Source organism: Tachypleus tridentatus, chromosome 1 (assembly GCF_004210375.1).
Source record: "Tachypleus tridentatus isolate NWPU-2018 chromosome 1, ASM421037v1, whole genome shotgun sequence".
Classification (NCBI taxonomy): domain Eukaryota; kingdom Metazoa; phylum Arthropoda; class Merostomata; order Xiphosura; family Limulidae; genus Tachypleus; species Tachypleus tridentatus.
This window is the reverse complement of record NC_134825.1, coordinates 6,764,952-6,777,679: the sequence shown is the minus strand read 5'-3', so window position 1 is coordinate 6,777,679 and position 12,728 is coordinate 6,764,952. Positions and strand designations below refer to the sequence as shown.

Here is a 12,728-nt window from a genome sequence, read left to right as displayed (position 1 = left end):
AGATATTATCTGGTATATTAGGAAATCTTTTTTTAATTTTTTTGTAAAATGCCTGTGTAATTTTGTATCGTGGCATATAGTATCCAAAAGTGATCATAGCCTATTAATTTCTTGAATGACCGATATTAAATTGTTTAACGCTTTGGACTATATTTTGAATGCTTAAATTCAGATGTCATAAAGGATGCATGAAGTTAAGATGAAGGAAGTTTGGGGTAGGTAGTCAAGAACGCTGTAACTTTGATATCAGTAAAATCCAGTACTTTTGAGGAATATCGAGAAAAAAGAGTAGATTATAATTAACATTCAGTGTGAATTACCTTCAGTTGGTATATCCAGCAGTGAGACAATTAGTTTTAGTCTAAAGAAGTGTTTAAGTTTAGCGAAGTATTTGAATCTGTGTCAGGATTCACATATATTTAATTACTCGGTTTGTTTAAACCTGATTTGTAAAGCTACTTCGGCCTTCAACTTCAAACAAATGACAAGAATGGAAAGACAAAGGAAGCTTCTAGAAACCTTTTGGAAGAAATAAAATAAATTATTTTCGTTAACATGGACTTAACTTTAAATAATGATCATCTTTCATTTAGGACGTATAAAGTATTTGCGGCTTTATTTCGAACCACAAATTCAGTTAATTCCTATTTCTCGATGTCTAGTAATTTCGTGTTGTTCTTTTCATTTGGTTGGACTCTGAAACATATCCTACAAGTGTTGTATTGTTGGCTGTTGCTTTCTTAAAGTCTCTGCTACAATGGCCATGTTTTCCACAGTCATAACACTTTCCTCTTTCCTGCGCCTTTTATTTCATACATACTTTAATGTACAGTTCCTCTCAATATGTTCTTTCAAGTTACACATGATATACCTATTTTTTGTGTGTTCTGTTTCTTCCATTACGAGGAACTATCTTTCCGATTAATCCCTTCATTTTTTCTATACTAATTTTATGGGGAGTTTATATCTCAATACTACAAGATCTGATATTCACGCAGTTTACAGATGGTTCTTTTAATATTTTATTTGCTGCTTCTAGTACCATTTACAATTTCAAAGTACCTTTTAACGATGTAAACCTACTTTACTTCAGCCTAATTTTGCATATCCTTTTGTGCTATGCTATTCAGAGACGTGACAACTGCCCCTTTAAGCCTTGCAATTTGGTGGAATCTGGGCTAAATAGAGGCCCGTAGCACTATAATAAATCGGATATGAAATGGAGCCGATGGTAAAATTCACTGCGTTCTCTGATATCATCTATAAACAGTCACGTGCCAATGAATCCATCATTTCAAGAGAAGTAATCAGTTAAGATATTGAACATACCTTTCCAAATCGTCTGAAAGTTTGGCTAAGTTTTTTCTTTGCTCTGGATATTTTCTTCTGGTATGCATATTTATGAGAGAACTTTTAATGGTTAATAGTTGGTATGCTCCCAACTTGATAATTCTTAATGTACTCGAATAGTTGTTTTTTTCTAACTCAGCAGCAAGGTGCATGGCTTATTGTTTCATTATCCCACTCATTCACTATGTATCTGATTTCGAACTAACTCTGGCATAACTACCACGTTTCTTGTTTGATCGATATTGAACTTGTGAACTAAATTCTAATATTTGATAGTATCATGGCTGGAATATTCTAGGAAGGTCCTTCAGTAGCCGATGACACAGCAATATTGATAATGAATGTAGACCGAATAAGCTCCCTTATTTTATATCTTTTAGTAAGTAGTGTTTTAGATTGAACATTTTAGTCAATACAGGAAGAGTAGAGGCTGATTTAAACTTTGCATTTAATAACTCATCTTCTAAGTGTTTTATTCTGTTATTAGTGTTATTTTGTTCTGTTATTTGTGTTATTTTCTTCTCTACTCATGTCTTTTTTTATTTCATCAATTTTGTCACTGCAGCTTTCTTTACTTTGTTCGTGTTTTTTGTACTTCAATCTTGTTTTTGTAACATTTCTGTATTTCTGCTACAACTTCATCGATTAAGATCTCAATCATGTTTATTTTTTTATTTTAATTATTATTTAAATAACGAGTCTCCTTTGAGCTCCACTATTAAGTTCCTGTCTCTTATCTTTTGCTCTTCGTTTAATTTATTTAACTTTCTTTTCCTTTTCTATCCTTTTCTACTTTGCTTTTCTTGATTCTATTTGAAGCTTCTGTCTCTTTGTTTATGGTGTCGTTTAAGTTGCTATTTCATTCTTCTTGCATTTCTTTTAACTATTTAATAACTCTTCAATATTACTTCTTGAAGTAATCTCTAAAGTTAAAGTTCACCACAGTAATCCCACTTTTGACAACCTCGCTCTTTTATTAGACGGATTCTTTTAAAATTACCTGGTGAAAATAATTTCAGTTCACAATACAATAATAATCAATTGTTTTATTCCTTAACATCCATGCAAGTTGCCTTCACCTGTACGTTGTTGTAACTTGCAGGCCTAAGTAATTTTACAAATTTTATGACTTACGTGGTAAGAATAAACTTGTATAAGTTCACGGCTAAATGATCAAATAGCTGAATATATGCGATAAATAATAGTGATCCAAATTCGATACTCAAACTTCACACTTAAAAACAACAATTACTCATTTCTTATACATTTGTCACCACTCTTAAACTAACTGTCCTCTCATATTTATATCTGTTTCGAGACACTCTTTAAAGTCTCTTGCTCTTTTACCTCCCAAATATTTTTTCGTATTCTAAGACTTGGTTGATTTTACACGTCAAGCGCTTTTTTTCTTAACATCTAATTTACAACATTACAAATATAACTTATTGAGCCTCCAATAATATTATTACACTATTTTTTGGGTTGTAAAAACACTACTATCAACTCAAAGAAAAAGAAAAAAATGAAGTTGTTCCTCCGAATTTTTTTATTTGCATTGTATTATTTTATTAATTCAGAATAGTACGTATCATCTTAATTCATCAGTCCACATAGACCGCTTAAAATTTCTATCCAAAGAAGCATTTTACGCCCAGTGAAATATAAATGAGAAAATTGACGTTGTGAGGCGTTATTTCCTCCTTGCTTCCGTAGATAGTATAACTAACTATATATGTCATGGATGACTCTCATCTGACAACGTTTGTATTAAAACACATTTTCAAAGTTGAAAGGAATTACCTATAATGTACTTTTAGTTTGTAATTCTGCAGGTAACATTAATGAAGATTTTAGAATCAGTAATATGTAACTTACTTTTACCTAAGTAATCGATTTCGAGATTTGACGTGCTAGGCCTAAGTGGAGTTACGAGGTAATCTCCAAATCTCTCTTTGGGGTATGAATTAATTTCCATATTAAATATCAGATAATATTTTGAACGATACGCCTAACACAAACTTAAGATACTGTTATCGCAGCTGTGCATTAATGACAGTTTACTGGTTTGATGAGTAATTGACTGTTTAAAAAGATTACAGGGTATATTCTCTTTAGAATCCAGAAGTAATAGACCGAATTCCAGCTAGTAAAGCAAGGATCGATTAGTATTCGTGTTTCTGTGAAGTCTTTTTATTTAGTGTCGATAAATGCTTATTCACAATGAAAGCGACATCTGACTAGACATAATTCTTCATAATGGTTATGATGTATAATACAACAGTTGTAGTATGTGAACTATAAACAAATACAGTTGTAGGCTTAGCTACAATGATCACCTTCCTGCCCGAAGAATGTTTCCAAAACTCACACACAATCTAGCACTGTAGAATGTTAGTGACAGAGCCAAATACACATACTTAAATGCGAACAGAAGTTAATCATTATTTCATTCAATATCTACAATTACAGTATTTTATTCATTAATTTAGCACAAGGCTCTTACTAAGATATTTAAACCATGTTTTGTTGTAACAAAACAGTAGTCTGACACTTATTTTGTTCAACTGTTCATCAAATCGACTTTTTACCTATAGTTTTAGCTACATTGCATTTATATTCTGTCTTATACTTAGATTCTAGTTTTAACATTTTACACACAGTTTATTGAATTGGTATAACAAAAATCAGGAAAACAAAAATTATGCACCACAGGCGTATTGACTGACCAAGTGCTAAATTGTTAAAAAAAACTAGTACATTATGAGCTGCATTGATACTTGCGTCACCGTACGTTAGCAATTTTACACAAGATTCCTCATTGTGGAAAATATTATTTAGGCCAAGTTTGGGAATAGTGGCTATGTATTCTTAGAAGTAAAAGTGAACAATATAACTCAGGTTCTTATATATAAGATTTTTACGTGCCCCCAGTGGAACAGCGGTAGGTCTACTGAGTTACAACCCTAGAAACCGGGCTTCGATACCCGTGGTGAATAAAACACAGATACCAATTTGTGTGTCTTTGTTCTTTACTACAAGTTTATATTATAAAACATTTCATTTGTGCTTCTAAAAATTTAACAAATACATGGGCAAGTATCAACTTTTAGTTTAAAATATCTTAACACTTTTTGAAATTATTTTTGAAGAAGAAAATACAAGAAGTAGTGTTATATCCGTTACTGGAATACCAGTTTATAAATAAGCGATACAGACATCAACCCAACAGGAGTTTATAAATTGTTTGTTTGTTTTGAATTTCGCGCAAAGCTGCATGAGGGCTATCTGCGCTAGCCGTCCCTAGTTTAGGAGTGTAAGACTAAAAGAAAGGCAGCTGGTTTTCATCATCCACCGCCAACTCTTAGGATATTATTTTACCAACGAAACTGTGGGATTGATCTTTACATTATAATGCCCCCCACAGCTGAAAAGGCGAGCGTGTTTGGTGTGACGGAGATTCGAATCCACGACCCTCAGATTACGAGTGAAGCGCCCTGACCACCTCGTCATGCAGGTTCGAGGTTAGAAATAAACAAGGTAAATATAAAGCCACGATATAAACAAATAATAGTGTAATAGTTTTTATCGTTGAGTTGGTTCGTTTTGGGTTATTGTTAAAATAATGGTTATAAGAAAAAAAGTTTCGTTCCTTCAAGTTCTTAGATTTAATTACTTTACGCTCACTGTCAAGTGTAAGTTTGCAGTGACGCTAAAACAACAATTGTACTCGCCCCCCGCTAGTACAGCGGTATGTCTTCAGATTTACAACGCTAAAATCAGAGGTTCGATTCCCCTCGGTGGGCTAAGCAGATAGCCCGATGTGGCTTTGCTATAAGAAAAACACACACACACAATTGTACTTACGTGCTAACTTCTGTCGTAGGTATGGCGCTTTCTCGTATCTTTATCACTGGCAAACATAGAGTCGATATTAAAACACTGAAGTAACTGATAAATCAATAACCGCTGTGTCGTATTTACAAATCAATGATGAACTCTAGCCTAATTCGCATTTTAAACTAATCAAATTATTTACTAAACTTTCAAGAAGATTCTACCTATTAGGCAAAACGTGCCCTTCACGCTACGCTAACACTTCCTCTGGCTAAACAACAATCCAAACATTCAAGTAGAAAAAAAAAAATATATATATATATATATAAAATCATAACCTACATCATTGTTCAACGTTGGCTTGTGAAATCCTTTGACTAATCTTGTAATAGTCTGGAACTGATCTCGAGAGGTTTGGAGCTTTCAGCAAGTTGGCTTAATCAGTTGGTCATTTTTTCTCATTGACATAACACCAAATATTATTATAGCAGATTACTTTTGGTATGGATCATTTGTTTTTTTGGACTCACCTTTGTTGCACTTTCGATTAGCTATTTTCGTTATCTTGTGTTTCCATATTCCTACTCTGGAGGTCCTTCCTATTTTTCTGTAATTGTTGTGTAGTGACACAGATATTTTCTCATCGTAGGCTTTGAAGATGTTGTAAATAAGTCTAACCTTATGTTTGTGTCTCCACATGAAGCTTATTCCTAGCACGCACTATCAATGCCTCAATATCAACTGCCACACGTCACAATGAAGGTAACTTCCAACTTTATTCTTGCTGGAATTTTATAACCACTAGCTATCCACATTGTTACTTCATTTCTGTTAACAATTACCTAGCTTTCATTACTAGGTCAGGTCAAACAATGGTAAATATAGAACTAGTACTAATGAACATGAGGCACTGTTTCACATTCGTTGAATCTGTTGTCTTGTGAAGTAACTTTTTAAGTGGTAAATTTCTTATTTCAGTTGGGACAGATGATGTAATTTCATCTTCACGATATATTCTTTTTTGCTCGATATCAATTTTTGAATCATCAGAATATTATGTAATGCCTGTGTTTTACACAAATATCAGTTTATTTCCTGTCATTTTTGAAATACTTCATATTTCTGGTAATGTTACATTTTAAATAGCATTTGAAACCTCTGTCATTTAGTTAATGCCTTCATTATGAATAAACAATTCTCTAATTAAAGGATGTTGTCTGTAGTCCTTGGCAATTTATTCTTTATAGTTCCAATTGAAGCACGTGTTGTATTGTAGTTTACTGCTTATATTTTGAGTAAACATTTATGTAATTAATCATTTAAGCCCTTCTAAACCTGCATGAGAGAAACTTAATATTTATACACTGTTTGATATGATAATTTCACAGTTCCTGAACTGTGCTTTTATGTTGTTTATCTGTAAGTTTAATTGATTCAAGTTTCATCAGTAACTAAACAACTTCTCTTATATATGCATATCTACCTTGCTTTAGTGTAATTCATACACTTTCATCAATTATGACATTTATGAATTGTTAATGTAATGTGCTAACGAGTCATTATGATTTCATGTAGAACATTTGAATAAGATAATTTGGCAGGTCTTTCCTAATGTTTCGGGAGGTCAACTCTCTCGTCTTTTCCCTTTGCTCTGGTCTTAAACATTTGTTTGGAAACATCTTCTGATGTAAAATTCGGAATATATTTGTAAAGGTTGTCACTAATGCATGATATCTGTTACGGCTATATATTGAAAGTTTACTTAACGTTGTTGAAGCGGGCCCTTTTAAATAAAGAGCAAAGTAAATAGCTTGTTGTTCATTATTTTATTTCTTCATTGTGGAAGCTGTTTGAATTGCATCTGATATGCCTCCCATGATACCTTTTCATTGTACTCTGTTGTTGTTTTGATCGAATTAATTTATTGAATTAGCATACTAAATTCCATAAGTCGATCAGGGAATGGTATGGATGAAGTAATCCATAAAGGTCCTGAAGTTATATGTAAAACAATACTAGTGATAACAGGTCCAGACCAGATAAGTTACCTGATCCAACAAAGTCCCTCAGTTACACGTGAAACAATACTAGTGCTCAAAGGTATACGCCAGATGAGTTATCTTACTCTATATAGCATAGTTATGGTAGTTTGAAGGCTCATTCGATGTTATAGTGTTGTTCAATGCTTTAATGTACATGTTAACTATATAGTGCATGACATTAAAATGGAAAATCGTCTTAGAGTAGGCTTAAATTAACTCGGATGTTCTAAATTACAGTAAACAAATTTTATAAGTTCAAGGAGTACTGACAGACGAGAGTAGGTTATGAATGCATAATCAATGAAGCATCGAGTCAGTTGTGGTCGCTCGTTTTCAGTCGTCATTCAGTGAAGTATTTGGAACGACGTTACTTATCAGTTATATTCAGTTACTCGATCGTTGTGCTGGTGTAATTGAATAAGTACGTATACTTTTAATTTAATCGTAGTACAGTTAGCGAGGTATGTCCATTTAAAGACAATTTGCGAATTTAAGTTTTCAAGTTAGAACACTGTAAGTGCTTGTAAAAACATCCTTGAATTATCACCAAGTAATTTAAAAGAATAACAAACACTACAGCAACATTTCTCCCTGAAGTAATCTCACTCATGACGTAGGTGTTGTAACTCTATTTTTGGACGGGTTCTTTTGGATTATTCAATAGAACTGTGTAATGGAGAATGTATCCCATTTAACTATAAAACAAAAAATGACTTTATTTCTGGGAGAGCAACTTCATTATATAGGTTAACTAATGCCCACGTATTCATAGGAGGCATTAAAACAATAATTTCATTATTTGCTACATAGCTTTAAGTTGACTCTTTCCCGTATCTCTATTAACTTGTCCAAACACGAACTCAGTTTTCAAAATACTGAAATATTGACCAAAACTGGAAGAGAGAACAGATATAATAACTCTGACACTCGCTAACACGATAATCAAAAATCCACTGTAACAAACAAAAATAAATGTATACTCTAGCCTAATTCACATTGTACAACACACAAGTCGTGACGTAATATTTCGAGGATATCCATGTGTTATGCCATCGTTATTATGCTACATCGAAACTTTCTGTAACTAAAAACCCAATTCATAGTCTAGATTTTAAAACAAATCATAGCCTACAACAAGAGTTTAAAAGAATGAGCTTGTTTGTGTTTTAATCTCGCGCAAAGCTACACAAGGGCTATCTGCGCTAGCCGTCCCTAAATTAGCAGTGTAAGACTAGAAGGAAGGTAGCTAGTCATTACCACCTACTGCCAATTCTTGGGCTACTCTTTAATCAACGAACATTTGAATTGACTGTAACATTATAACACCCCACGGCTAAAAGGGCGAGAACGGTTGGTATAACTGGGATTCGAACTCGTGACCCTGAAGTTACGAGTCGAGCGCTATAACCACCTGGCCTTGCCGAACCATGTTTTTCAGTAAGCATCTTAGATATCAAGCTAATAGTTTATAAGTAAACATCTTAGATATCAGTCTAATAACAGTTTATAAGTAAACATCTCAGATATCAAGGCAGTTATAGTTTGGCTATTTATTTATTTCATGTTTAATACAATTAAGTGACTACCTGATGTTTTAATTCATTCTTGATACACAGTCAAGTTGTTGACTGGTTTGGTACTTAGCTATTTCCTGCTTAATTTATATTTAAGTGGCTATTTGATTTGGTACTTAGTTATTTCCTGCTTAATTCATAGTTAAGTGGCTATTTGATTTGGTACTTAGTTATTTCTTGTTTAATTTATAGTTAAGTGGCTGTTTGATTTGGTACCTAGCTATTTCCTGCTTAATTCATGGTCAAGTGGCTATTTGATTTGGTACTTATTTATTTCTTGTTTAATTTATGGTCAAGTGGCTGTTTGATTTGGTATTTAGTTATTTCCTGCTTAATTTATTGTCAAGTGGCTGTTTGATTTGGTATTTAGTCGTATCCTGTTTAATACACAGTCATGTAACAGCCTGGTTTGGCAACTGAAATATTTCATATTTAAATAGTGTAAATCTTCATGTTTTCTGTTATTTCATCAGTGATTGATGGATTATAATTCTAAATTCTAGGTTTGATCCCTACTGAGACTACGTTTCAGATATCTCATTGTACATTGTGTGTTTAAAAACAAACTGTTCATCAGCATCAGTCAGAGCCTCGTTTCTTTTAATGGATTGACTATATTTTTTGTTTAAAGCACTATGGTTTATGTATGAAAATGTTACACTTTTCTGTGGGCAGACAGGCTATACATCCAAGATCATGAAATTTCAAAACAGTAATCAGTCTTCCTTATATACTTATATGCATTTTTATACGTGCAAAGTTCTGAAGAATTCTTTGCATCATATGTTAGGGATAGGATTACAGGGGAGATAAATCCAATTCGTTATGCGCTGTAGAAACATCACATTTGTCACTTTGTTTTTGCAGTGTCTCATTCTTTGTATACAGTTTAACTTTTTTATAAATCTACGATCAAGAATATGTGTTGAAAGACATACTAGTATGCTGGTTTTTCTTCCCTCGAGGTTTTTCTAACAGTATAAATGACTTCATGTCTTAACGATTCTGTCTGGAAAACGTCAAATGTATTCCTTATTCTGATCCACCACAATTATAGTTTTCATCGTTTCAACATGTTGAGATAAACAAGATCGTTATTTTATGTTGTTTAATATATCTTTTGAGTTTCTGCTTTATAAATATTCCGTTTATATTAAACAGCTCAACATAAACCTTGATTACAAATAGTTTTAATGTTCTTTCAAGAGTCAAATTGAACGTTCTTGTTCATCTATCTTCCATTTAAAAAACGTTCCTTTTTTAAATTGAAATTTTCTAGAAGAAGAGAAAGCCTGCAGAAATCCGGAAATGAGATGAAAATAATAAAGTGAAAAATCAAGAGCTTGTAACGTTCATTTGGTGAAGAGTTCACAAGAAAGGCTTGGACTAGTACCATTGCTTTATTGCAAAACTTGCAACAAGGCTAAGAAAGTACCATTTCTTTAGTCAAAAGCTGGAGAAAAACACAAAGAGGAAAGCAGTCAGTAGATACCTTTTCCAAGAGAAGCAGCGACTACCATATATTATTTATTGAAATATGTACAGGAAAGGTTAGAATTACTGTCTTTTGTCTCAGTACAAAGACAAACAAACTGCGACAAACATCGTTTCTAAAGGAAAAGTTTGTAGAAACATCAAAAGAAAAGTAAGGCATTTTCTAGATAAGCAGGTACAATTACGTTTTCGTTTTTGAAAAGACTGCAAGAAAAGGAAGGATTGTTTGTGTAGTGCCACCATTTATTTATTGAAGATTCTGCAGTAACAGCTTTACAGATAATTATAATTATCGAAACAATAAACAAAAAGAAATATATGTTATTGTTCTGTATTTCAGCTGAGAGCATATATTCATCAAATCATCTTGTGGTACACTGCGAAGGCTCGTTTTCAAATCAACTTGGACGAGAAAATCTTTGTTTTGTTTTCGAATATCGCGCAAAGCTACACGAGGGCTGTCTGCGCTAGCCGTCCCTAATTTAACAGTGTAAGACTAGAAGGAAGGCAACTAGTCATTACAACCCACCGCCAACTCTTGGGCTACTCTTTTACTAGCGAATAGTGGGATTTACCGTAACATTATAACGCTCCCACGACTGAAAGGGCAAGAATGTTTGGTGCGACGGGGATTCGAACCCGCGACCGTCAGATTACGATTTGAGTGCCTTAACCAATTGACCATGTCAGGCCTGGAAACCTTTATTATAAGCTGCAGTTTAAATGTATTAATAATCTGTTTACAGTGACATGGTTGGCAAAATACCTTAAATTAATTTTATAATATAAAGATAATCCATTTTGTTATAATCGCACCACATTATTAATATTCGTTATATAGTTTATTTAATGGTTTTTGTTGGAAAATGGATACTCTATAAGCTGGTGGTTAGGGTGCTTGTTTGGTAACTTTAAAGTCTCGAATTTCGTCAGGTTTTCCCTTTTAGTCATGGGGGCGCTATAATGTCGGTACAAGATATGCCTAAGATTTGGCGGTGGGTGTTGTTGACTGCCCTATAGCGTAACTCTTCAAAATTGGAAATGGCTAGCGCAGACATCGAGTAGCTTTGGGCAAAATTCAACAAACAAACTCTGGAAATTACCCCAAACCAAGGCCGATATCACTGCGTTCTAAATGGGTGTTCCATAGTGGGACATCCGTGAATCTACGGATTTTTCAACAATAACATCACGGGTTCAATTCCCTTCGGTAAACACAGCAGTTAGTCCGATGTGGCTTTGTTAATATGCACACACTAGTAAAGCGTGTTATCAGACTTGCCTTTGCTTCTGATGAACTTCATGCTGCAAATCTATAGTCGTTGCATTGCAATAAAATACATAGTTAACAGGTACAAATGTGGAACAATCAAAGTGATATAGAATAACTAGCCAGCTTTACTGAATTCGTGATTTGCCTGTTTAAACAATTAGATCAACGTTCCTCAAGATTGGAATGGATGTTTGTGAACTGTTTCTTACTGTAAAATAGTTCTTAACCTCTTGTAAATTACGTGAACTACTTTAGGTTTAATTACGTTTTCCTTCCTTCTTGAATTATGTTTTACAGTTTAAACTGGACAGGTTAAGGACTTGAGCGCATTTTTTTATTATCTGTAACTAAGGTACTTAGTTTCTGTTTTTGTACTGGTAAAAACCACACTTGCTTTAATTGATAGACGACTTTTAAATCAGTTGTTTTTTTCAGATGAAGCCCGCCACGCTACTATTTTATGTTTTTAAATATTAATAACCTAACAGCTGTTTTTCTTCTTTCTGAACACAAGTTCTTATCTCTTTATTTTAGATTCCCTCCGAAGACATGGCTCCCAGGTACGTTACAATATCCTCAAGGAGAAGACAGAGTGTAAGTACCATTAAGAAAATACCATTGTATCAAACTACTTATTTGGCTGTAATGATAATTTCCTTTGAAACTAGCAAAACGTTGGTTTCAGATATTCTGTAACCGTCGGCAAAATTTTCGATTTAGTTCATCATCTACTGTGTGTTACTGTACTATTGTTTTCATTTTCGTTAACTCGTATTGAGAATTATTATAAGCCCTATTTCAAATTAAATTTGAAATTTGTATGAAATTTTAACGTTTATTGCGACTTGGGAATAGACATAGAAAGTGCTAGATATGTGTGGCTCGTATTTTCAACAAGCGACGAAGGACCATGTAGCGAAAGCCGAAAGACTTGAACACAGCTGCGTTACAATCAACTGTATATTATGGTTGATTTACATATCCAGTTACACGCGCTTAGTTGACACTGAAAACCAAGTAAGTGATAGAGTTATTAGAAGTTTCGTGATCCATTTCGGTCACTCACTTGCAGAAGAACGTTTTTTAAGGTTAAAAATTATTAAACTAGTATGTAGAAGGAACTCGTATAATATCCAATGTAAAATGAATTATATTAAATTA

The 12,728-nt window shown here is 33.4% G+C and overlaps 1 protein-coding gene across 1 annotated transcript in view; it reads left to right on the top strand.

Moving 5' to 3' along the window:
• The window catches only part of LOC143236334 (agrin-like), a 398,571-nt gene that overhangs the window by 47,486 nt on the left and 338,357 nt on the right, over window positions 1-12,728 (top strand). The window contains 1 exon segment of the mRNA XM_076474633.1: window positions 12,102-12,161. Coding sequence (XP_076330748.1) covers window positions 12,102-12,161 — 60 coding nt within the window.